General features: G+C 45.2%; 1 protein-coding gene, 2 long non-coding RNA genes and 1 pseudogene across 7 annotated transcripts in view; 2 read left to right on the forward strand and 2 right to left on the reverse strand.

Annotated features, from left to right (window-relative positions):
- The window catches only part of LOC112869889 (uncharacterized), a 14,966-nt gene extending 13,169 nt beyond the window's left edge, over positions 1–1,797 (forward strand). For all 4 annotated transcript variants that reach the window (XM_086696709.1, XM_025932925.2, XM_086696711.1 and 1 more), the window contains 2 exons: positions 5–87; positions 523–1,797. In XM_086696709.1, the coding sequence (XP_086552835.1) occupies positions 5–87; positions 523–1,767 (1,328 nt within the window). In that variant the 3' untranslated portion in view covers positions 1,768–1,797. The remainder of the gene's footprint in view (positions 1–4; positions 88–522) is intronic.
- The window catches only part of LOC147570997 (uncharacterized), an 18,320-nt gene extending 3,133 nt beyond the window's left edge, over positions 1–15,187 (reverse strand). The window contains exons 1-2 of one of the 2 annotated variants that reach the window (XR_015247834.1): positions 14,986–15,187; positions 5,918–6,114 (exon numbers count right to left, since the gene is read on the reverse strand). This is a non-coding gene — a long non-coding RNA (uncharacterized LOC147570997). Of the gene's footprint in view, positions 1–5,563; positions 6,115–14,985 lie in introns of those variants that run through there. The other variant, XR_015247833.1, reaches the window with a different exon arrangement.
- Positions 15,188–17,219: 2,032 nt separating this feature from the next.
- LOC147570998 (uncharacterized) lies at positions 17,220–20,363 on the forward strand. The gene is made up of 2 exons (XR_015247832.1): positions 17,220–17,283; positions 18,513–20,363. It is a non-coding gene; the product is annotated as an uncharacterized LOC147570998 (long non-coding RNA).
- Positions 20,364–25,539: 5,176 nt separating this feature from the next.
- On the reverse strand, positions 25,540–26,175 carry LOC147570999 (ubiquitin carboxyl-terminal hydrolase 17-like protein 6; annotated as a pseudogene).
- Between the last annotated feature and the right edge of the window lie 999 nt (positions 26,176–27,174).

Raw genomic sequence — 27,174 nt, forward strand, 5'->3', positions numbered from 1 at the left:
TCAGGTAGGGAAGATGATCTTAAAAAACAAGAAATAATATTCATGCAACATATCTACAAGAAGGACACGACATTAATCAGTGCAATGGTAAGCTTTAAGGGTGTGGACCTGTTCTTACAAATGATGTGGGTATTGAATAAGTAAGGAATTGGGCATAGTTACGCAACCATAATTGAGATTGGAATCAAGGGCTTTCATAGTAGGAAGTTTTGGTTAGTTTGATTTTTAGGGAAGAAATTAATCTGAGGTCAAAACCATACTTGAGTTCTTGTAAAGAGATAGCTGCATAATCATGACTTATACCTAACAGTTGAAATGTAATAATGATATCTGTGCATTTAGGATGCTACAGAAATCTCTTTGCTTGCTGGAATGTAATACCCTGTGTTTACGTAACTAATATAAAAAGTTTTGTAGGACTGTCACTGAATGATGACTGTAGAATTTATATGTAGATGAAATGAAGGAAGGAATAAATATGAGCAAATTTTTAACAGTCTCTCATTTCCTTTCAAAAACCAGAAATCTCACACCCAAGAAGATCCTTTTGAATGCAATGATTTGGGAGAAAATTTTACTGAAATATTAACGTGGACTCAATATGTGGTACCTAAAATGGGAAAGAATCCCTATATCGGCAACAAATGTGGACAAGACAGCAGTTATTTGACATCCATTAATATACATAAGCAGAGTCATGCTACAAGTAAACCATATGAATGTCATCAAGGTGGGAATGCCTTTATTCAAAGCTCTGCCCTTAGACAACCCAATAATACTCAAAATGGAGAGAAAACATTTGAATGTCATGAATGTGGGAAAGCTTTTGGAAAAAGTTCTAACCTTAGGCGACATGAGCTGATTCACACTGGAGTGAAACCACATGGATGTCATCTATGTGGGAAGGCCTTCACTCATTGTTCTGACCTTAGAAAACATGAGAGAATTCACACTGGAGAGAAATCATATGGATGTCATCTGTGTGGGAAAGCCTTCAGTAAGAGTTATAACCTTAGGCGACATGAGATGATTCACACTAGAAAAAAACCTCATGAATGTCATCTATGTGGGAAAGCCTTCACTCATTGTTCTGACCTTAACAAACATGAAAGAACTCACTTTGGAGAGAAACCATATGGATGCCATCTATGTGGGAAGACATTCAGTAAAACATCTTACCTTAGACAACATGAGCGAACTCATAATGGACAGAAACCGTATGAATGTCACCTCTGTGGGAAGGCATTCACTCATTGTTCTCACCTTAGAAAACATGAGAGAACTCACACTGGAGAGAAACCATATGAATGTCATCTATGTGGGAAAGCCTTCACTGAATCTTCTGTCCTTAGACGACATGAGAGAACCCACACTGGAGAGAAACCGTATGAATGTCATCTGTGTTGGAAAGCCTTCACTGACTCATCTGTCCTTAAACGACACGAGAGAACTCACACTGGGGAGAAACCATATGAATGTCACCTATGTGGGAAAGCTTTCAATCACTCTTCTGTCCTTAGACGACATGAGAGAACTCACACTGGTGAGAAACCATACGAATGCAATGTATGTGGGAAAGCCTTCAATAGAAGCTATAACTTTAGACTGCATAAGAGAATCCACACTGGAGAAAAACCATATAAATGTTATGTATGTGGGAAAGCCTTCAGTAAATATTTTAACCTTAGACAACACGAGAAAACACATGTAAAGGTAATAAATGCAGAAGATTCACCACCTATAGCTTCAAACTATAAACACACTTGAGGGCCCAAACACCTAAGAAACACTTTGTATTTCTTACGTATGGGAAAGTACGTTTGTATTTCTTACGTATGTACGTATGGGAGAGCCTTTATTCATCCTTATGACTTCACTCAACTGAAGTTAATCCAAAATGGGAGAGAATCCATATATGGGCCATCTGTATGACAAAGCCTTTAGATAATGGACTGACCTGGGAGTCAATATATGACCTGGGAGAATGTAAATGAAGTGAGTGTGGAAGAATTTTCATCCACAGTTCTGTTAAAGTGGAGAAGTCACATGTCAGAGATAAATCTGTGTCAGTAATCAATGTAGACATACTTTTCATTTATCCTTTAAATAAATTGCACAGGAAAGATTCTAGATCAGTAATCACTTTGTACTCATTCAATTGAGCAACACACTTGCATGCAGAAGAAAACTCAGTGATGTGTATCTGCTAAACCAAGAAATAAGTGGGAAAGAATCATTACTGGGAAGACGAGAATTTTGTTGCCAAAGGGTTTTGTTCAGTGAGAACTAGGACATGAAAGTGGCTGAAGACATTTTGGAGTATCCTATTTCCTGAGTGCCTCATATACTTACAATAATTTCTGTAGTGACAAAAAACACTGGCAAAGCTGAAAGCAGAAGCAAAGACAATCTGACCTTGCCTATATCCCCATCACAACAGCTACAAATCCACAAATCACCAAGAATGAGACCTGGGAGTCCCAGCACCTCCCACATGCAAATGCAGAAAGCTAGGAAAGTAGTTGGTGCTTCTCTACTGCCAGGATAACAAGAGAAGGCCAAGTCATTAGTACTCATTTGAACATGATTAGTAATCCTGCTTCACAAGTAGCAAAAAAGAGAATGTAGATGCTTATTATTAATTTATAATGTTATTATGAGGGAGTATGCAATTCCCTTTTCAATCCCCCACTTTATTTCTGTTCTTTGGTTTGAATATTATATATTATTGTTGTGTCCTCAAACTGACTTTTGTTTTCAGTGTGTAAAGTCTATTAAACTCCATTAATGTCGGAGGACATACTTTCTGAAACCTAGAACTACTAAATTTCTCCATCTTTTCATGTTTCTTATAACTTCTTTTTAGTGTAATATAAAATTTTCCTAAGTCCAATCTCAAGATACATGTGGGTTTGTTCATTTTGTCTGTTTTATTTTTCCATTACCTTTCCTGTTTTGCAATGGTCTGTTTTTTTGTTGTTTTTTTGTTTGTTTGATTGATTTCACACGTGGTCTTAAAAAAAGGAAGAGGCTGAAGTTGATATTGTTTTACCTAGAGAAGTTTATTATTCTCTTACATCATTTCTTCCAATCAGGAATTGAAATAGTCCTAAAAACGGGGCACCTGGGTGGCTCAGCTGGTTAAGCATGCAACTCAGTTTCAGCTCAGGTCATAATCTCAGTTTGTGAGTTTGAGCCCCACATCGGGCTTTGTGCTGACTGCATGGAGCCTGGTTGGATTCTCTCTCTTCTGCTTCTCCCCTATTCATGCTCGCTCTCTCGCTCTCTCCCAAAATAAACTTAAAAATTACACTCAGGTTAGGTTACAGCTTTGATTTTATTCAAACATCCATGCCTTTCAGGTCATTCTTCTAAACTTATTGAAGACACCTTCTTAAGTACTATAAACTGAGAAGCTAAAATGCTTTCTTTTCCTCTGTATCCCCACCTAAAAAATCTATGGGGAAAAGGATCCCAGTATTGGACATTCTCTATATTTCAATCAGCCTATGCCAGCCCACATGTTTACATATCGATCTACTTGTTATTCCCTGGTAGTGAACTTCTGCCTATGAGTTTCACTGTGTGTACTAAGCAAATTCACCCAGGTGTGGAAATCAGATGACCTCTTCTCTTCCTGGAATTGTGGTTCTTACAGCCCTCTCTGATTCCACAAATCTCTGAATTTGGAACAATATAACTTTTATTTGAATCTTTAATTTCCTCTTGTGTGTCTTGTCTCTCTACTCACACATCTTACCTGGAAGAAGAAGCCTCAATATTTTGCTTAAACAAAGTGAAACTAGCATTGTGGCATCAGGCCTGTGAAACTTACTGGGGCCGTGGTGAAGGGAAGGCCAGATCCTGACCAGTGAAAAACTAGAATCCAGGATCTGAATGGTTCAGAGCTGGGGAAACCTGTGTGCACTTGTGATGGGGGCTGTGAGTGGGAGGGTTGTTGAGTTTGGACACAACGTTGGGGACTGAGTTATGAAGATATGTGGTGGAAACCCTATAGGTTGGGGGATCAAAGATCCTAAACTCTCCACCAGGGGAAAGGACCAAGGCCACTTTGAGGCAACAATCCCAAGGTGAAAATGTGAGGTGATATGTGTTAGAGGAAGGAGGGGGAGGTACAGAAACACCTGAGAGTAGGCAAATGAGGCATGGACTGCTGACACTGGCCATTTGTTTCTCAAGACCCAGCACCACCTGACCCAAGTCTCACAGTCCCTGCCCCTTCCTGGGTGAGGAGGGATCTTTGGCCACACCCCTCTTTGACCAACACCACCTGCCCTACAGTTTCCTGCTGAGCTAGAAGCAGATTTCCTGGAGCAAAGGTGCCACTCTAGTGGGGTGGACCAGGTGCTCCTGTCTTTGAGATTCAAATCCTGCATCCATTGGCCCCCTCCCCACCCATTCTCCACATCTGGTTGCAGGGGTCCCTGCAGACATCACAGTCCATGTACCTGTCCATACCATCATCAGAGAGGCCCACATCATCCTGAGAGGCTCAGGATACTGGTCATTCTGCTGCCAGGTATGACTCATTTTGTTTCTGGTTAAGAAGTAATGGGAAGCTATCCCTGTCTGCACTTTCTCCCTTTCAGCTTTTCATGGACTCCTGTCCCAATCAATGTCAGGTCACAATTAAGGGAAGTGGATTATTGCCCTTCACCACCCATCAAACCTGTTGGCACTTAAGACCACCCCCCAGATGCCATGCCAACCCCAGCCTTAGGACTCTGCAGACCCCAGTCCTCTCCTGAGACCCCTTTTTTGTCTTGGGAGCTGCACCCGGCTGCTTCTTAGGCCCTCCCTTCAGTCTACCTTAAAGGAGGTCCCTGAGCCTTGGACAGGGGAGGTCACCAACCTCTCCTGACATCCCATGTCCTGTCCCAAACTTCACCTTCCTTGCTGTGCCTGGCATGGTGTGTTTACATTCCCAGTGTTTCACTGGAAAGTGAACTCTTCCCAGGAGGTGGGCATCTTTTGTACATCCATACAGATGTCTGAGTTGCATGTGAGGGTAAGGAAGAAAGAACATATCAAAGAGGGAAAACAAGTGAGACAGAATAAGTCCGAGAAAGTGAGGTGGAATGAAAGAGAGTAAAATAAAGGTTGGGTGGTAGGGGAGAGTGGGTCCAAAGAACTCATGAAGATATAATGGGAGCAAAATAAGTGATCTGGATGGGGCACCTGGGTGGCTCAGTCAGTTGGGTGTTCGACTTTGGCTCAGGTCATGATCTCGCAGTTCGTGGGTTCAAGCCCCACATAGGGCTCTGTGCTGACAGCAGAGCAACCTGGAGCCTGCTTTGGATTCTGTCTCCCTCTCTCTCTCTTTCCCTCCCCCACTCGTGCTCTGCCTCTCTCTCTCAAAAATAAATAAACATTAAAAAAAAAAAAGTGATAGGACAAGAATCAGTGGGATAAATGAAAAGAGATAAAAATGGGAAGAACAGAGATAGAAGAGGACGGAATAGAAGCAGGCCTTAAACAACAGCAGCACAGGGAACAAAGGGGGCGGATGCCATAATCATTACATTTTAAAAATTGTTCTAAATTACTTCTCCCTCAAAATTTATTGTGTCACATATGAAAAGCACTCAGTGTTTTTCAGTATAATATACTGGAAATATTCTTCAGTCCTTGTTAAACAATTTTGCATCATTTCAATATACAGGGTGTAAGGATATTAGATTTTTTATATAAATCAGTAAAACCTTCTTTAACCAGCTACTCTAATATTCAGCACCATCCTTCCTCTCCTTATGGGATCTTCGGACTTAATAAACAGTAAGCTCAACATTCAACATGATTAATAGATTGCATAAAGTCATTTCTGTAGTAGACTTTTCAGGGTTTCCTGGATCTTTTACTTATAATTTTATGCAAACATAAAAACTTTCCTTCGTACCCTATTTTTTTGCCTTCCTGTGAAAGGACTCCCTATTTTGTTGTTATGAAATATTACTTTCTGAGAAAACAGACTTCATCAATATGCCAGAATAATTTTCTATTGTCTTCCTCTTAAAGAACACTGATTGGACAATCATCCATGGATGAGAGGGCCTGTGTGGAAATCCAGGAGTCCAGCGGAGAAGCTCCAGCACACTGTTGGAGCAAGAAAAAAGAAGACTGGATGCATTAAAAAGGACAAGAGCCCAAAGTTTCACTTTATCACCCTTCCCCAGGATGGCACATCTCAGTGGCCAAGAGGCCATCCTGGCCCATGTCTTCTCCCATGGGGGAAAGGGACAGCATGTGAGTGACATGCTCCTCTAGCTGTGTGAGATGCTGCCAAAGAAACCCAGTTCTTTCTACAGTACTGGGATGTGCTGCATGACTTGGAACTGGGAAGCACCTGTGAGAAGAGCACATGGAGCTCTTTGAGGACCTCAAAGAGGTGTGGACCCTACTAACTCCATAGCAGACTCTATCAGGAAGCATGTCCATAAGCTGCCAGGGACACTGCACTTCTAGACACCCCAGTTGATATAAGAGTTCCCCCCAGTGCTCAGTACACATCTCCAAACCATGTGGTTAACTACCTTGAGTGCACTCCCAACTGTGTCCAGAGTGAGCACTTGCAGATAACTAGTGAGCAAGCAGACAAGACTGGCCCAACTCTATGGGGTTGTGAGTCAACACAAAACTGAAGCATTTAGCACCATACTAGGGAAAGCAACAGGGAGGCTCTCTGCACGTGACCTGGCTTTGCAGTATCAAGAGAAGGCATACAATCAGGAATTCCACCCCCGCTCCCACAACAGGGGACAAGAAATGCAGTGCAGGACTATACACAGAAAAGGTATGAGAAAGGATATAGCAAATACAAGATGTAAAAGAACATAAAAAATGAAGGAAACATGAAACTCCCAAAGTCACACAATAGTTTTCCAGCAACGACCACAAAGAAATGGAAATGTGCAAGTTTCCCATTAGAAGACTTCAAAACAGTTGTTTGAAGGAATCTCAGTGAGCTACAAGAAAACACAGAAGAATTCAACAGAATGAAGAAATCAGTACATGAACAAATTGGGAAGTTAAAGTGATAGAAATTTTAAGAACTAAACAAACGTTGGAGAAGAATACAATAAACGAAATAAAAAATGCAATGGGGTACAGCAATAACAGACTGGATCAAGCAAAAGAAAGAATCTGTGAGTAGAAGAGAGGTCATTTGAAATCACCCAATGAGAGGAGACCAAACAAAAATAATGAAAAAGAGTAAAGAAAGAATATATTAACACAGGGTACCATTAAGACTTTATGTAAGTCCCACAGTAAGAGTTGGAGAAAGTGGCACACAGCTTATTTAAGAAAATAATGACAGAGAATTTCCCAAATCTAGGGAGAGAATAGGACATCCAAGTTCATGAAGCTCATAAATCCCTAAAAAAAAAAAAAAAATTCTAACCAAAGAAATTTCTAAGACCTCCTATAGTAAGACACCAAACATCAAAGGCAAAGAGAGAATATTGAAGGCAGCAAGAAAAGAAGTTTATCACTGAATGGGGCAGCCCCTGCCCCAGCAAGACTGTGAGAGTTTCTCAGCAGAAACCTTGTAGGCCAGGAGGGGGTAGACTAACATACTCAAAGTACTGAGGGGAAAAAAACCTGCCAAACTTAACATTTCACCTAGCAAAGGTCTCTTTCTAAATGAAGGAGAGAGAAAGACATTCCCAGATATACAAAGGCTGAGGCAATGCATCACCCATGAACTTCCCTACAAGAAACGCTGAAGGGAGTTGAAACGGAAAGGACACTAGTAACAAAAAACAAACAAGCAAAAAAGCACATAATGTAGTTAAATGCAGAATTCTACAATACAGAATTCTAACTGTATACAGTTATACAGTGACTCACTAACCACTTACTTCCAGCATACAGGTTAAAGGACAAAAGTTCTGAAAATAACAATAGCTACCATAACTTTTTAAGGACACACAATATGAAAAGAAATTATGATACTGAAAACAAAACATGAGGGGGGAAGTTGCTTATCAGCTTACATTAGACTTACATCTAAATGATGTTTTATGTAAGTCTTACAGTAACCACACAGCAACAAAAAATACACAAGATAAAAAGGCAGGAATCAAAGCATACCACTACAGAAAATCATCAGTACACAAAGACAGGAAGAAAGGAACAAGAGAACTGCAGAACATCCAGAAAAGATCTAATAAGATGCCATTAGTAAACCTTGCCTATAATAATTATTTAAAATGTGAGTGGATTAAATTCTACAATAAAAAGGCATATACTGGCTGACTGGATTAAAAACAATTCCCAGGGGCGCCTGGGTGGCCCAGTCGGTTAACCATCTGACTCTTGGTTTGGGCTCAGGTCACGAGTTCATCGGATGGAGCCCCACACTGGGCTATGTGCTGACAGCATGGAGCCTGTTGGGATTCTTTCTCCCTCTCTCTCTGCCCCTCCTCCACTCGTGCTCACACACACTCTTTCAAAATAAACATTAAAAAAAATATCCAAATATATGCTACCTACAAAAGATTCACTTCAGTTTTAAAGACACACACAGACTCAAAGTGGTGAAACAGAAAAACATAGTACATGTCAATGGAAATCCTGAGAGAGCAGAGGTAGCTATACTTTTATCAGATAAAACGGACTTTAACTCAAAAGCTGTAACAAGAAACAAGACTATTATGTGTCGACACAGAGATGAGTTCATCAAGAAAATATAACGTGTAAGTATATTACATGATATAATACTCAGACTAAAATCAACAGAATATTTTTATAATAACAGAACAGGGGAAGATAAAGGTGATAACATGAAGATTTATATTTCAATGTACAAAAATTATAACTAAAATAGATCAAAGTGCACATTTGTGTAAATGACTGTGTGCGTGATAAAACTACAGAATATGAAATATGTAAAATTACATGAAAAATGAGCCAAGGAGGAAAACTAATTGACAGGGACATGTCTATGAAACACAACTGTATTAGCAACATTTATTTAGTAATCAGTGAGATATAAATAAGACCCATATTTTTCCTTATATACATAAAAATAAAGAATGTAATATTGAGTCCTGTTTACAGTTGAGTAAAAAGCTCACATTGTGGTTGTTAACAACATCACTGCAACTCTAAGCAGGGGCGATCTTGCCAGAATCTATCAAAACATGAATGCACCGTACTTCAAAACCAGCTTGCCCAAAGCATAGAAGCATGCACACATCTTCAGAGAAGTCATCATGCTCAGAGGCAACAACTAGAAGATCCTTTACAAATCCACGAATGTCTCTTTGGAATGTAGGTGTTGTGAGCTATTTTTTAAAAACACCTACTCTAAGACATTTAAGTTGATTCCATTTTTTTTTTTAAACATTTATTTATTTTTGAGACAGAGAGAGACAGAGCATGAACGGGGGAGGGGCAGAGACAGAGGGAGACACAGAATCTGAAGCAGGCTCCAGGCTCCGAGCCATCAGCCCAGAGCCCGACACGGGGCTCGAACTCACGGACCGTGAGATCGTGACCTGAGCCGAAGTTGGACGCTTAACCGACTGAACCACCCAGGCGCCCCAAGTTGATTCCATTTTTAAAAAGAAATTGTGGAATAAAACCCATCCCATCATGTGGATTAAATGCAACCTTGATTTTCATAGTCAGTTTCTACATTCTCCCAATTCATTCCAAATAATTACTATTTTGAGGCTACACCCACAGACTCACTTTGCTAACGTTGGAATGCATTATAAAGTCAAGGAGCTCAGGTTTTCCATTATCAATCTTATTTTTTTAGGATTCTCCAGCAATTCCTGCACATTAATAAACAACTTATCTGTGCAGTTTCTTTAATCCTTATTCGTAGATATATCCTGAAGCCCTTCCATTGATTCACCCTCAAATGGAGATACTTTCCAAAGTTTGATGTCAATGGTTCATAGTGAGATGGAATCTATCTGGAGATGGAAGAGGGCTCAGAAAACACCATGAATGATTGAAAGCAAATGTTGTTAGGTAGGATACCTGAGAATTGAAGATTAGTAGGTCCTAAAAAACATTTCAGGAGGGAGAGAACATATCAACAGAGAATATATTTTTTTCCTAAGAAAGAGGCATTCTTGACTCCTGCTCATCTTCCTTCTTGTCTGAGCTTCCTTCTCAGGCAAGATCACTATTAACTCATTACTGAGTGTTGAGACTATGCCTTTAAGGTCTTGGAATCAATATGCCCCTTCTTGTGCCTCAAGCACACACATACGGAGGAATTCACCATCGGATATGCAGTCCTCTGCTTTCCACTGAAACACTGGGACATCCTCCACAGGAACTCCTATGTGGACAGTAATCTTCAACATGGAGAACTAAAGCTGGTTGTTTCTGTTCATTTGTTCAGAAAGGCTTCCTACCCTAGTTAAATCCACATGTCACTTGGCAACAGTAAGTACATGATAGGAACTGACTTGCACATGAAATCAGACACTAAAGACACTTCTAATACATGCTGAGCTTAGGATCTCCAGGTGAGGACGGGCAGAGATTTTAATTTCTCCATTTCAGGGCTTCCAAGTGTCCCACCCATTCCAGGCTCTTCAATCCCTTTCAGCACTCTTCTTTTCCTTGCCCAAGCCCAGTTCACATTGCCAGATGCCCCTCTCCTTGGGACAGACACTTGGATTCTGTGCTTAAACAGTCTTGGTCCTCTCCTACCCAACTGCCTTGGAACCTTGTTCACAGGTGTTGGGACATGCAAGGAGGTCAGTAGAAGCCAGCAGAATGCAACCAGCACTACCCTAACAGGAATAATGTGACCTGAATGCCACGGGGACAGGCTCTCTCTTCTCACCCCTACTTCCAAAGATTACTCCTTACTCTTACTCCTCAGCAAAAGCAACTTCTCTTTCATGGTTTTAATCATAATGATCTCAAGTATTTCTTTTTTCTAAAACAACATATTAAAGCATCGGAACATATGAAGTTAAAAACTAATTCTTAGCATTGGAAATCATAAAGGATAGCCACCAAAGTAAATAGCTCTACAAGAGGTATTCTTGAACAGATGGGCTTTGATAGAACAAAACATAGGTATAATTGAGACCATCCTTTACATTTGCTGAGAAAGGATAAAGGGAGCATATACTTAGTTGAAAACTTTAATTCACAGCCCACAAATTTAAGAGATCACATAAAGGGGGGAAGGAGTTAAGCTGGTGGAGAAGTAGGGAGACCCTGGGTTTTCCTCATCCCTCAAACACAGTTCTGTTGAGGTCTGATCACTTGGACCACCCAGTAAATACATTTGCAGTCTGGCTTATCTCCATAGTTGAGGGAGATGGCATGGCACATGTGAAGTGCATAGATGGGAATTGGGGGAGAGAAAACCTGCGGTGTCACAGAGGGAGGGAACACTCTGTAAGGAGAGACAAAAGGGACAGAAAGAGAGAGGGGCTAAAAAGTGCAGTATCAAGTTAGCACAAGAAGGAAACCTCTCTGGACCATGGAATGGGGAGCAAAAAGTGCTGAGCATCCCAGGTTTTTTTTTTTTCCAAACTGTGCTTGGAGCTCAAACTCGAAGGTTTTGGAAGTGAGCAACATTCTCCAGAGCATAGCTGTGCTGTGCACTCCTGCAGAGAAGGGAGCTGGCTCCAGAGCATATAGCATGGTGTAGAGATATCCAGGTGTACACTAGGAGAACATGGTCCCCTTCCTGGAGTATTTTGGGAAGAGGGTTTTTTGCCTCCCTAAGGAAAAAAGACCCTGCAGGTGCCAGCCAAAGGCCTTTCATCAAGCATCATGGAGAGGCTCTAATGTGGAGGAGGGGAGTGGATCCACGCAAGTGCCAGGTCCTTTAAGACTGGGTTTTGAAACCCAGCCATACACCAAAGAAAAAGATGGAGCACAGTTGTGGCACAAGAACAAACAATCCTAAAATTTGTATGCAACCAGGAAAGACCCCAAATAGCCAAAGTAATGTGGAAAAAGAAAACCAAAGCTGGAGGTACCACAATTCTGGACTTCAAGCTATGTTACAAAGCTGTAGTCATCAAGACTGAATGAAACTGGTGCAAAAACAGACACATGGATCAATGGAACAGAATAGAGAACCCACAAATGGACCTACAGCTATATGGTCAACTATCATCAATAAAGCAGGAAAGAATATGGGGCGCCTGGGTGGCGCAGTCGGTTAAACGTCCGACTTCAGCCAGGTCACGATCTCACCGTCTGTGAGTTCGAGCCCCGCGTCGGGCTCTGGGCTGATGGCTCGGAGCCTGGAGCCTGTTTCCGATTCTGTGTCTCCCTCTCTCTCTGCCCCTCCCCCGTTCATGCTGTGTCTCTCTCTGTCCCCCAAAAAAATAAATAAACGTTGAAAAAAAAATTAAAAAAAAAAAAGGCAGGAAAGAATAAAAAAAGACAATTTCTTCAGCAAATGGTGTTGGGAAGATTGGACAGCAACATGCAGAAGAATGAAACTGGACCACTTTCTTACACCATACACAAAAACAAATTCAAAATGGATGACAGACCTAACTGTGAGACAGGAAAACATCAAAATTCTAGAGGAGAAAACAGGCAGCAACCTCTTTGACCTCAGCCCCAGCAATTTCTTTCCTAGACATGTCTCTGGAGACAAAGGAAACAAAAGCAAAAATGAACTATAGGGACCTCAACAAGATCAAAATCTTCTGCACAGCAAAGGAAACAATCAGCAAAACTAGAAGGCAACCAACGGAATGGGAGAAGATATTTGCAAATGAGTTAGTATCCAAATCTAGAAAGAACATATCGGGGCGCCTGGGTGGCTCAGTCGGTTAAGCGTCCGACTTCGGCTCAGGTCGTGATCTCGTGGTCCGTGAGTTCGAGGCCCGCGCCAGGCTCTGTGCTGACAGCTCAGAGCCTGGAGCCTGTTTCAGATTCTGTGTCTCCCTCTCTCTGACCCTCCCCCGTTCATGCTCTTTCTCTCTCTGTCTCAAAAATAAATAAAAACTTAAAAAAAAAATTTAGAACATATCAAACACAACACCTCCAAAACAAATAATCCAGTTAAAAATGGGCAGAAGACATGAATAGACATTTCTCCAAAGAAGACATACAGCTGGCCAACAGACACATGAAAAGATGCTCAATATCACTCATTATCAGGAAAATACGAATCAAAACCACAGTGATACCACCTCACACGTATCAGAATGGCTACATTAACAGTTCAAGAAACCACAAAAGTTGGTTAGAATGTGGAGAAAGGGGAACACTTTTGCACCTTTGGTAGGAATGCAAACTGGTGCAGCCACTCTGGAGAACGATATGGAGGTTCCGCACAAAATTAAAATAGAACTACCTTATGACCCACCAATTGCACTACTCGATACTTATCCAAAGGATACAAAAATGCTGATTTGAAGGGGCACATGCACCCCAAAGTTTATAGCAGTCCTAACAGCAATAGCCAAAGTATGGAAAGAGACATATGTCCATCAACTGACAAATGGATAAAGAAGATGTGGTAGATACATACAATGGAATACTGCTCAGCCATCAAAAAGAATCTTGCCATTTGCAACAATGTGGATGGAGCTAGAATGTATTATGCAAAGGGAAATAAGTCAAAGAAAGACAAATATTATATGACTCCACTCACATGTGGAATTTAAGAAACAAAACAGGTGAACATAGAAAAAGAAAGGAAAAATAAGATAAAAACAGAGAGGGAGGCAACCATAAGAAACTCCTAAATTAAAAGAACAAACTGAAGTCTGCTGGAGGGGAGGTGGGAGGAGGGATGGGATACATGGATGGGCATTAAGGAGGACAATTGTTGGGATGAGCACTGGGTGTTATATGTAAGAGAGTAATCAATGGATTCTACTCCTGAAGCCAAGGCTACAATGTATGTTAATGAACTTGAATTTAAATCAATATATATATTTTTAAAAAGGTCACATGAAGGAAATTTATTATACAAGCTGGTTAAACAGAATTTTGACTGTTTATACAAAAATAAAAACTAGGGGCACCTGGCTGGCCGCGTCAGTTATGCTTCCAACTCTTGATTTCAGCTCAGGTCACAACCTCCCCATCGTGGGATGAAGCCTCAATTCGGGCTCTGCACTGAGCCTGGAACCTGCTTGAGATTCTCTCTCTCCCTCTCTCTCTGCCTGTCCCTTGTTCACGAAAGCGCGCTCTCTCACACAAAAATAAATAAAGCTAAAAATATAAAAGCCACTATCCTGAACACATGCACATTGAAACAGTGTAAAATTAAGTCCCAAAGAATATTTTCACCATAAAGAGCAGGTAACTGTTGACGCCTCATACCTGAGTATGACACAGTCAATGTGGAAGGTAAAAAACTGTAAAGATGTTGGTACCTATCTTCCTTTCCTTCCGTCTCCCCTTCTCCTAGTCTCCCCACTCCGTGACTACACTAACGCCCTTTCCTTCTGTTCTCACTGAACCCACTGCTTCTTGCTCACTTCACCTGTCCTTTGCTATCCAAGTGTGCTGTCAAGACCAGGGGACCGGCATGCTCTGCAACCTGTCACCCCTCATTACCCCCACGCCGTCCACCCTCCCTTCCCCGTGCACACCACCGCGTTGACAGGGACCCTTCACACCTCTTCGCCCCGTCCCCGGCCCAGACCCCGCGCGCGCCCACACCTATGTGCACAGGGACCTGTCCCCCCTCTTCACCCCTTCTCCCACCGGGTCTCCCCCACCCACCGACACCCACATTCACAGGGACCCGTCACCCTTCATCACCCCCGCCCCCGCCCGGTTCCCCGCCCTCAGGTTCACAGGGGCCCATCACCCCTCCTCACCCCCTCCCCCATCCACCCTCCCTTTCCAGCGCGCGCCACCACACTCACAGGGACGGTCACCCCTCTATACCCCCTCCCCCGCCCGGTCCCCTCAGTCCCGCTCCCACCCCCGCGTTCATAGGGACACAATCAAGACAGTCCCCCGAGGGGAGTGTTCCCGGCCGGAACGTAAACACACCCTAGCAGGCATAAGCAGCGGCAAGGCATCCGGGACCCTCGCCTCTCCCAGCCCAGGACTCAGGGGGGATGGGGCCGCGAAGCGCGGAGCTCAGCCAGAGGCTACGAGCTCACACTCGCGAGCAGGCGCGGTCTTGCCAGAGAGCGCCTCCGGGTCGCGGGGTCGCGGGGTCGCGGGGTCGCGGGGTCGCGGGGTCGCGGGGTCGCGGGGTCGCGGGGTCGCGGGGTCGCGGGGTCGCGGGGTCTTGGTGAGCTGAGGGGGCGGGGCCAGTGTGTGCGGTCTGGGCACTTCCTTCCGCTCCGGGCGCGGCGTTTCCGGTCCGGTCCGTCCCGTCCGGTCCTGTCCCGCGCGGGGAGTCTCAGGGCGTCCACGCAGGTGTGGCGGGCCGCTTCTGTTCTGCAAGTTAAGTACTTGAGCTACTTTCAAGTCAAAGCATGCAGTTGGGAGGACACGTGATAAGGGCTGAGATGTTTCTTTCTCAACCGTTTGGAAAGGGCTTATGTCACAAACTGCTTTTTCTAAGTGTTTGCTGCGAGTGGGTTGAGAGCAGCTGGGTTTGGTAGCCGGGGACCCTGATGGGCGGGGGCGTCGAGCGGATGAGAGAAGGGGGGCTGTGGGGACCGGGGACCCGGGAGGGAGGGGGCGTCGAGCGGATGAGAGAAGGGGGGCTGTGGGGGCCAGGACCCTGGTGGGTGGGGACGTGGAGCAGGAGAAGCAGGGGTTCTGTGGTGGCTCGGGACCCCGGTGGACAGGGGCATCCAGCAGGAAGAGCGTAAAGGGCTGTCGGTTGTGGCCTGGGCCACGGGGGCACCACGGGTAGAACAGGGGGACATTGGTGGCCACAGCCAGTGGGCGAGGGGATGGAGCAGGTAGAGCGGGGGTGGGGGGGGGAAGCCAGCTTGTGAGCACACCCGCCCCTCCCCACTCCCCCCCCAACAACCCTCCCGGCAGCCCAGGCTGAGAGACTGTGGAACCAGACTCCATGTCCACGCAGGAGGCAGAGGCACTGCCCGGGGCTCCTACATGGCCTGGAACTCCTTTCTTCTTTACATTTGCTTTATCCTGTTTAGAATTTGTACAGGTGATGGGGTGCTTGGGTGGCTCAGTTGGTTAAGCTTCAGCCTCTTGATTTCAGCTGATAATCATGATGTCTCCGTTTGTGGGTTGGATACCCTCATGGAGCTCTGTGCTGATAGTGCGGAGTCTGGTTGAGATTCTCTCTCTCTCTCTCTCTCTCTCTCTCTCTCTCTCTCTCTCTCCCTCCCCCCCCTCTCCCCCCCCATCCTCCTCTCCTTCTCCCTCTCCCCCTGCCCCACTTGTGTGTGCACACACATAGCTCGCTCTATCGCTCTCAAAAATACACTTAAAAAAAAGAAAAAATGTATTGAAGAAGAACTTGTACAGATGACTTATGAATTCTAAATGAGGAATGATGATGGCATTCGACAATTTGCTTGAACCGTTCTAAAGTATTTTAATCTTTTCATATGTTTGCTCCCATTATTATAATTTGAAATATATGAGATATTTATGATTTTTTTCTCTATTTCTGAATATTGTGTGTCTCGTATGGAGACATTTAAACTATGTATTTTTCAGGAAATAAGTCACTCTGTTGTTAACTAAGGAAACATTACTTTTCAGTAGTTCCAGGCATAGTCGTTATGGATGTCTGTTCTTTTACATGAGCATTTCAAGGTTTTTTTGTTTTTTGTTTTTAAATTTTTTTCAATGTTTATTCATTTCTGAGACAGAGAGAGACAGAGCATGAGTGGGGGAGGGGCAGAGAGAGAGGGAGACACAGAATCCAAAGCAGGCTCCAGGCTCTGAGCTGTCAGCACAGAGCCGGATGCGGGGCTCGAACCTATGAGTCGTGAGATCATGACCTGAGCTGAAGTCAGACGCTTAACCGACTGAGCCAACCAGACCCTAAAATGCTTTAACTCCAGTGGTCGTTAAAAGATTCCAGAAGGGAGAGGAATTTCCTGTGCTTTTCCAGGCCCTTTCATTATTGCCCGAAATGAAGAGCCATGCTACTTTGTTTTTGCGAAAAGCTGCCAAACAGTAAAGAGGCAGGATTTAGACGACGAGAGCACAGTCCAGCACGAAAAATAAACAGCCCGTGACCCAAGCAACGTGGGGACTGGACCATTGCATGGGTTACAGTGGATTTGGGGCTGGTCCAGCCTTGGGTTTCTTTCCTTTGCCCGTGTTTTTCACGGACGTTTTCTTGCTCTACAGGAGGCAGCCTGCACTTGATGGACAAAATTCCCGTCCAAAGACCAAAGCACCTTTGAGGTAAGTGCTAGACAGGAAGGAAGGAGAAGTTACTTGCTCTTCAGAAGGAAATCCTTGTCATCCAGAGCCATACAACTTTTCTTGATGCTCGTTAGGGATTTTCCAAAGTTAGAAAATACAGACAGCATGCGTGTGCTGCAGTATTTTCACCACCAAGTCCAGTGGCTCTCACATTTTGCTGCCCGTAACCATCATGTGGAGACTTCAAACCTCAAGGCCCAGGCCTCAAAACAAACCAACAAACCAACCAACAACAAATGATTGGTATCTTTAGGGCAGTGCCTAGGGAACAAAAAGTTTTAAAACCCAACAACTGTTTGCAATTTGAGAAAAACTGCCAGTCGGTTTGCACACAGTGCTTTTCACAATTTAATATACGGAAGATCCACTTAGGGGTATTGTTTATATGCGTATCTTGATGCATTGGGGCTGAATTGTGCCTAAGGTTTAGTGTTTTTAATAAGACACAGGTCCTGCCAAGCTCCTTTTTATTCTCAGATAAATAAACTTTGATGAATGAAACTGATTTACAAAATGATCTCCAATGCTTCAAAGTTAAAATACTTGTACAGTGTATCATATTTGTAAGAATTTTATTGATAGTGAGATAACTTTTAAAAGACACAGTTTCAATGGTGGTTAATAATCAAAATGTACCAGACAGTAGAGTATTCCCCACCATGGTTTCCACTGAAACACTTCAGCAGAGTCAAAAACTCTTGTCTCTGGAGAGGACACTGCTGAAAAGATGCACACCGTATAGATGGGTCCTTTTCCCAGATTGTATCAAAATTTAATCATTTGCAGACCACATGCAGGTGAATTTCATAGTATTCTCTTTACATTACAGTTTAAAACCTACTCACACAACTTGACTCATTTTTTTTGTTTGTTTTTTTTTTTAATTTATTTTTGGGACAGAGAGAGACAGAGCATGAACGGGGGAGGGGCAGAGAGAGAGGGAGACAGAATCGGTAACAGGCTCCAGGCTCTGAGCCATCAGCCCAGAGCCCGATGCGGGGCTCGAACCCACGGACCGCGAGATCGTGACCTGGCTGAAGTCGGACGCTTAACCGACTGCGCCACCCAGGCGCCCCTTGACTCATTTTTAATAAAATTCATTAATTTAAAAATAATTTATATGCCAGTTTAATAAGTTCCATTTACATACATACAATTTAAGTTTACGTGACTAAATATGCAGTGTCTGTGTGTGTGTGTCCCCCAAGCATTATCTGCAGTATTCCGCCATTGGCACACATACCGCAGCTGAGGAAGCACTGAACAACCAGAAACAGCTGTTCGTATATCTTCCTCCTGTCAACTCGCTCACAGTCCCCTCAAGTCACTCGCTCCCAGTCCTTCTCAGAGAGGAGACCAGAGGTCTTCACAGAGGACCCTCGAGGGGACAGAGGGACAGTGTCTGCAAACAAGAAACTGAGGGCTCCTGCTTCCGAGGAGGATGGAATGAGAGCCGCCATTGAATCTGGAGCTCCATTAACCATTGTCTTATCCAGTGCAGACCATCCTGAGGGACGGCCAAGAACATGGCTGGGTGGTGAAGGAGGAGGAGGCACGGTACAGGTATAGGCAGCATTCAAGGGGAGGCCTTGTTGCCTGGAGGCCAGAGGTCAGTGGTCAGGACCTGGGCTGGTGTCTTCCTGGTCATGTGGGGTGTTGCTTTTGGTCCAAGTCCATTTGTAGTGGACAGAAACTGGAGAGTCTGGACAGCCTCCGGATCAGGTCTCTGAGTGCTCTCCTGGGTGATCTGGCATGGAATGTGTCTTAGTTTATTTGGGGGCTTAAGGCGCGTCTGGACGGGCATCTGGTCAAATCTCTTGCCGGATGCCTCGAGGCTGAGCTTAGAGTCCTGGCCCCGTATACATGCAGCAGGATGTGAGTTCAGTGTTGAGGGCATATTACGACACTTGATTTGTGTCTGTTGGGTTAGGACTGGCTCAGGCTATGTGGTTTAGAGGCAGCCAGGGGAACGTCACGGGAGTAAACTTGAGGCCTGTTGTGTGTCAGCATGACGATGAGGGCAGGATCCTGGCCAAAGTGCTTGGATGCTGGCAGAAGGGCATCAGTGACAGCCACTTCCTGTCTTATTGTTTTGTCCCTGAAGTGAGGTGAAGCTCAGTTCAGGTTTTTTGATGGGAGACCCTGTAGGGCGCATGGGTCTCATACCAGGTTTCTTTCCCGGCAGCTGACTTGTGAGAATAGGGCCCAGGGTAGATGTCTTCTTGGTTGCGTAGACAAGCACAGGCCTGTTTGGATGCTGTGGGAGAAGACCCCACACGTACACACAAACGTGTATGTACCTACGTATGTGTGTACGTATGTGTGTACGCACACACAGTCGACCCTTGAACAACACAGGTTTGAATTGCATGGGACCACTTATTCGTGGCTTTTTTTCAATACAGTAAAACGTTGTAAATGTATTTTCCTTATGTTTTCTCAATATCAATTTCTTTTCTCTAGCTTACTTCGTTGTAAAAATACAGTGTGTAACACACATGCCCTACAAATACGTGATCACTGACCGATTATGTTATCGGGAAGGCTTCCAGGCAACACTAGGCTATTAGTAGCTCAGTTTTGGGGAAGTCAAAAGTTCTACTCGGATTTCCAACTGGTGGTCTATGTGTTAATTAGCTTGACTGTGGGAATCCATCACAGTATATATGTATGTATATCAAAGAATCATGTTGTAGATAGATTTTAACATGATATGGGGGAACTTGGCCAGGGTGTGCCCTTTCACTGCGCATTTACGTGGGGATCCTGGGCTTGTGGCCTGGGAAGAAGCGGTGCTCCATGAGAGGGACCCTGCAGGGAAGTGGGCTGGTTATGGGCAGAATGTGTCCTGGTCTTGTCCATGTCTGTAGGCTCTGTAGAGAATATCTGGACTGCCTAGTATCAGTAGTCTGGTTTACTGTCCATTTCTGTTCCTTAGCACGTTTGCTACCGGTTTATGAATATTATTATTAACCATAACAACTTCCCCCTTGTTTACTTTTATATTGTCTCTTTCTGTGTCATTATTTTATCCTCTTTATTATTTTCTTACTTCTGTATTACAGCGTTTGTATTTTTTTTTTTTCTTCCTCCCTGAGAAGGAAACCGACATGACGGATCTGAGTCTTGCCTGTATTCAGCCGTGTGCATGTCAGTCTCTAAATGGACGCCTAAGCACTGATTTAGTTGAGTCCTATGTCTTCCCTCTCGTCTCCTCAAATCCTGTGCCTGCCGGCCGTGTGTGCCCTCCGGGGCCTCCACCCCATGTGCCCGCAGCCCAAATCTGTTCTCCAGGATCGCCACGCCATGTCCTCCTCTGTGTATTTACAACCCCTGTGCCGGTGACCCATGTCTGTCATCGTGTTTTTCTAATCCCTCTGCCAGCAGTTCTTGACAGTCTCAAAAGTCTGCGTTCCCTGTGCCTGCACCCTCTGCCAGCCCACGTGATGCTTCATCCCTTTTCACAGTCCCATCATGGAACTCATTTCACCGTCTCTTCATCCCCACGGCCCAGGACAGTTCATGTGTTTCTCCTGGCAGGAGCTGAGCTGACCTTGGGGAGAGACATCTGAGTTGCCAGGTGTCAGAGTAGCAGACAAAGCATCAAGTCAAAAATGAAAGAGTTAAGCCTATAATGACTTATTGTGGTGGCACAAGCAAGAGCCTTAGCCGCAGAAGTTCTGACTCCCCCACCCCCCACCCCGTTCTATTCCTCATCACCTGGGATGTTGTACAGATCACGGATCGGGTGAACACAAATGTGGGCTTGGTCTCACTGTTGAGGAAACCCCAAACAAAAGGTGTGGCGTTTTCATAGACCCTTGGGCTGGAGGGAGAGTGACAAGTGCTAGGGGCAGGAAAGCACTGGGCACTGTGTCAGAGTTGGACAAGCGTTTTCAGGGTTTTCCCGTCTTCTCCCCCTGGGAGGGGATCTCAGCAGAATCAACTGCAGAGCAGCTCATCCCCCAGATGCAGGTGAAGAGAAGCATGTGTGTTGTAGGAGATGCTGTCCTTCCCTGAGGTTTCTTATGCTGAAATCCAAGCACTTGCCAAGCACCAGATTCCTGAGTGGCAGCATCATTTAATTATGAATGGAGAAATGGGATCACACAAAGAACTTTCGGAGAAGTGGTCCACAGTGACCACCCGCCATCTGCCCCACCTCCTTGGAGGTTCACGTCAGCCTTCCCTCGGATACGGATTTCTGGATTTCCTGAGTCTAATGAAAAAGGACAGTCATTCACACAGACACAGGACTCCTTCATGTGCCTTCTTCTCCCAGGAGGCGTGAGGGGGAGCCATAACCACCAGGTCAAACAGAGTCCTCACCCTGTGTGACCTCTCCTTCCTGCCTGTCCTGCACACTCTCCCGAGGACCCAACCCCAGGAGGGCACCCTCAGGCAAGGCAAGTGAGGTGGTCTTGAACGACTCATTGGGGAGACTTCCATGAAGCCTGTCACAATGTACTCCGGAAGCAAAGTCACACAAAGTCCTAACCCCGACGGACGCCAGAATCGATGCTATGGCAACACCCTCTGTGGCACACAGAGTTGCATGTGGAAAAGGAAGTATGCTTGTCTCTCAAAAATATGAATTTCTGGGGCGCCTGAGTGGCTCAGTCAGTTAAGCGTCCGACTTCGACTCAGGTCATGATCTCGAGGTTTGTGAGTTTGAGCCCCGTGTAGGGCTGTGGGCGGGCAGCTCAGAGCCTGGAGCCTGCTTCGGATTCTGCGTGTCTCTCTCTTCTCTGCCCCTCCCCTGTTCGTGCTCTGTCTCTCTCTGTCTCTCAAAAATAAATAAATGGGAAAGAAAATTAAAAACAACATCTGAATTTCCCATTTGACACAAGAGGAAGCCATTTTCAAGTACAAATTTACTTCCAAAAACCTAGGTTCTCCTCTACTCAATTGGAAGCTTCCCAACTGAGCGTCTGAACTCTTTTTACTTAATGTTTTCTTTTCAGGGCCCCACTCTGAACCCACAAGGATCTTAACTTCCAGTAAACAAGCTAATACTTGAGGCTTTCAGTCGCCACAGTGAAACTGAGCTGGATGCTGTCACTGCTCCTTCATGACTCCACACAAATCAGACTCTGGGGTTCCGTTCCCCAGAGCACTCAGCAGCTCAGTGTTCTCTACGTTAGCTCCAAGCCCAGGGTCCAGCATGGCCAAAATTAAGAGTCACAAGGAGGAAATCCTGGGCCCACTGGACCTTCTGTAAATGTTCATGGTACCCTTTATGCCCCAGAGAATGCCCAGGCTGCAGAGCAAGGCATGGAGACTCAGACCTGCCAGGCTGAGCAACTGCCCAATGTCAGGTCCTCCTGGAAGCCTATGTAATGCCTGTGCTGGCCAGTGACGCCCCCTTCTGGTCAGAGAGCACCGTGCAACACTCTGTCTTGTGACCTCCCCTGTGAATTGCAAAGCCAGGTGTGTGGACTTCCTCGGGTGTGGGTGGAACACATGGCAGAAGGTCAGCCAGGAGGAGCTGGCCATAGTCGTCCTGGGAGCTCAAAGGATGCTTATGGATGCCATCATGAGATCCAGCTCAAAGTGTGTGTGTGTGTGTGTGTGTGTGTGTGTGTGTGTGTGATGCAGATGTCAATCCAGGAAGAGAAGGTTGGATACCAAAATCACAGGTTGACCTAGAGTGGTTATTTTTCTGAGGCTTTTCCCTTTATGGCTCTGGTGCACATACACTACTATTTGCATTTTACCTAAGATTCTGCCTAATTAAGAATCAAATCAAAAGTAAAAATGGATTTCATTGGTTAAAGTCATTCAGGCTCTAACATCTATTTAGCCCAGTTGAACTCTTTTAATTAAAGAGTGAAGTGGCATCACTCATATGTGAAATAAAAAACAAAACAGAAGAACATAGGGGAAAGGAAAGAAAAATAAAGTAAGATGAAATCAGAGAGGGAGGCAAGCCATCGGAGACTCTTTTTGTGTTTTCTTTTTAATTTTTAATGTTTATTTTTGAGAGAGAGAGAGAGAGAGCATGAGCAGAGGAGGGGAGACACAGAATCTGAGCAGGCTCCAGGCTCTGAGCTGCCAGCACAGAGCCCTATGCGGGGCTCGAACGCATGAACCCCAAGATCATGACCTGAGTCAAAGTCAGACGCTTAACTGATTGAGCCACCCAGGCGCCCCTGGAGACTCTTAACTATAGAGAACAAACTGAGGGTTGCTAGAGGGGAAATGGGTGTGGGGATGGGGTAAGTGGATGATGAGCTTTCTGGAGGGCATTTGTGGGGATTAGCACTAGGTGTTACATGTAACCAGTGAATCAGTAAATTCTACTCCCGAAACCAAGACTACACTAATGATTAACTAACTTGGACTTAAAATTTAAAATATATTATAAAAAAGAAAAAAGGGTATCTTTTTACCTTTGTCAGCTATGATATTTGAGAATCTAGAATTAAATATGATTTCCTGTACAAAGTTCAAATGCTGACATTAGTTTCTAATAAATGCGACATCTCTATGTTTAACACGGACTGAAAAAAGCAAGTGTTTACCTTTCAATGCCCTTGTCAAATGACCAGATTGCTCCTATGTGGCCCCACTCACATAGGAGGAATTTAAGCATCATGCACTAATTTCCCATTCAACAACGTACTTAGTCATTCTCTCTCCCAAGAAATATAATCATGACTTAGAACATCCATCCATACCCTGACCTTAAATACCACATCGCTGCCTAGGTGTCCATTTGGGACTGTTTTTCTGAGGTGTACAACTGAGGACCGAGATTGTAATGGAACCGACCGGAAATCCCCGTGCCTCCTCCCATGTGTAGGAGATTGTCAGATGGGGGGTGGTAGCAAACTCTGCGGGACAAGATACAGCTGCTTGGTGGCTGAGCGATTACAGGTGGGAGAAGGTTCCTTTCCACCATCTTCTCTGCAGGCTCATGGGAGGGTGATTGTTAAGGGAGCCTAATTTAACCAACACGAGCCAATAAGGCTTCGCCCACTTATCTCCTGAAAAATAAGCATTTATTTGCTGTTTACCATTTCCAAGCAATCAGCCAGTGTTCACGTTGACATGTGTAGACTTTACAGAATATATATATTATTTATGCAAGTAAAAACTTTGCACAACTAACCAATTGCTGTTTACTTCTGTTCCTCCCCTTTGACACAAAAACTTGCTGAAAAGTCTGTCTGCCTTCAGTTGGAGCTGTAGTTCATCCAGTTTCTTGGTCGTTTGTCATTTCTCTGTGTGGAAGCACTGAGTTTGTTCCAAACTCCTTCTTCTGTTGGTGCATGTTTGGATATTTCCAAACACATCTTTACCTAGCATCCACACGTGAATATCTTTGGGCAAATGTACTTTAGAAATACACAGAGAGTAAGGGATGGGATGATAGGACCGTGAGTATCAGGCATTTTCACAGGGACTCCAGGTGCTCAGCCTTCTTTCCACCCTTCATGCCCGACTGGCCACCTCCTCTGGCCCTTTCAGGCTCCGATAGCCCCCCAGTGCTCCTTGGTGCTGACGGAGGAGAGAAATCCTCCAAATATCCAGTAACAAACCTAAAACTCTCCAATAACATCATCGTAGACAGCCAGCCTTATAGCTCAGTATTCTCCAGGTCAAGTTGAATGCCATATGTCATGAACACAGCCAGATAGATGGCCCCTCCACATGTCCAGATCACACATAATGTCCTACAAGGGGCCGTGAGTGAATGTTTGTGGCTGAGTGTGTATGTGTGCAGGTGTGTGCATTAAAGCCTGCACTCAGATCCCTGGACTGCTTCCCAAGACCTCTGTCCCTTCTTGTTCTTCCTCTTGGTAGCTCTGGCTCTGCCTGTGAGACAAGGGACTTTGCCGATGTTTGTTGCCCTCCGAGGTGGGATGTCCCTGGCTAAGTTGTTGAGCCGGTAGATGTTTTGTTCAGGACGATCCTTTTCCATCTCCTCTCTGTATTTGGACTGGTGAGTTAGGACTGCATGGGCGGGAAGAACAAATTGTGTTTTCCTGAGGTTGAATTCAGACTTGGGATGGTGGCTTTCTTGGAAGACTCTCCACTGGTCTAATGTGATTGGTTGCACTGGTGTCTCTTCCACGTGGTCCTCCAATTCTGGAACTTTGATGCTGGGGTCTGTGTGAGCCCCCCCCCCACCCCCCCTTGGGCCACAGCCATGTCTGCATGGTCAGCCTGGAGTGATGTGGTCTCCCCACTGCCTGGTTCACTCCCATGGTCTCTTTCCAATTCACTCGTCTGGGTGTCAAAGAAGACCTACGCATGTTGGCTCAGGGCAGAAGTCACATCACTGGTGTCATCCATTTTGTACCACTGGCCATTCCCAGCTTTGATGTAACAGAAGTGATGTCCGCTGTGACATTTCCTCCCCGGATGCACCGGCGTGGCATAGAGCAGGTAAATTATCAATCCCGCCTTCTGCTCAGACACGCACTGTCGCAGGTCAAGGCGCTCAGGATATTGCACTTCCTTAGCCAGTTTGCTGCGTGTGGAACCTGAGAATTATTTCAACACCAGCATTAGGTCCTTGGGGCAAGTGTACAAAGTTAACGTCTTGGAAGCAGGTACCTTGTCTAGGCAAGTACTACAATGATAGGCATTTTCACCATCCAACTTTTCAGGCTTCACCAACTGGAGCAACGCTTGGCTCACACTCTGAGCTGCCCTGCCATCCAGGTAAGGGTCCAAAGTGCTGGAAACGCCAGGGCAGTGGAGACACTGGACTTGAGACCTCCAGTGCCCTCCAAAGATTTGCCAGATGAGGGTGAGGTCCTCAGACAGAGAGGCTCTTGAAGTCTTGTCCTCACGCAAACGCGCTTGCTGCGTTGGATCCAGAGTGAATATCAGAAACTCATGGGTATCTTCCTGCTTGTGTGTGTGTGTGTGTGTGTGTGTGTGTGTGTGTGTGTGTGGAAGGCAGCCAGCAGTTCTGGCGGGGCCGGATCACATCTCCAGGGTGGCAGAGGGCCCGGGTCACGTGAGCCTGCAGAGCACACAGCACGCAGAATGGCTGCCTCCCACAGCTTCGGGAGTGCTCCTGGGACAGCATGTAGCTGGCGAGGGGTGGTGTGTACGTCAGACACTGCAGCGCCGCATTCGCATAGCACGTGTTCCCCAAGGTTCTGCAGTCCAGCCCCAACCACAGAAGGTCTCCTCCAACTCACAGGTTTCTTTGCGGGGGGCAGACCTATTGACATGGGAGCCCAACCGTTAGGCAGGTCGCAGAGTGTCTGCGATGATGGTGATGGCTTCTGAGGTAGAGTGGGTCCCCTGTGGACTTCAGCACCACCTATATTTGACCAGCAAGATTTGAGTTTGGGAAAGACATTGAACTGAAACTCTTCTTGGCAGTAGGACAAAACAGCCCTCATGTCTCCAGAAAGAGCTTTCATAGGATCTCCCATGTGGAGCCTCACGTTGCAGAGCGATGCTTGTCTCAGGAGACCTGTCTCAGAATGATAGCTGTGGCCCTCTCCCCAGCCCTTTTATTGCTCGCCCCACCCACTCGACTAGGAACACGTCATCCAATCCGCCACAGGCTCGAGGTGGGACTAAGGGTTTTAGGGTGTGGTCCCTCTTCTGCAGAGAGACCACTGAGCCCAGCCTGTCTCCTTCCCCTGCCTCCCTCAATGGATAGACACACATTTCAGCACTTTCTCCACCTCCCTCATTTCCATTGCTCCCTTTCTGGACAGACTGACTTGAGAGTTTCCAACTTCCCCGTGGAAATCCTTTTTGAGTGTCCACTTTGCTTTCAGAGTAATATCAAGTGAGTCAAGCACTGGTGGATATTATTTTTCCTAGGATGTGGAAGATCATTTTGCAAATTGAGCTCGGGTGTCATGTAGGAGGACTTCTTCCCCACCAGCCAGA

Source organism: Puma concolor, unplaced genomic scaffold, assembly GCF_028749965.1.
Source record: "Puma concolor isolate L17-30 unplaced genomic scaffold, mPumCon1.1.hap2 unalloc_scaffold_76, whole genome shotgun sequence".
Lineage (NCBI taxonomy): Eukaryota > Metazoa > Chordata > Mammalia > Carnivora > Felidae > Puma > Puma concolor.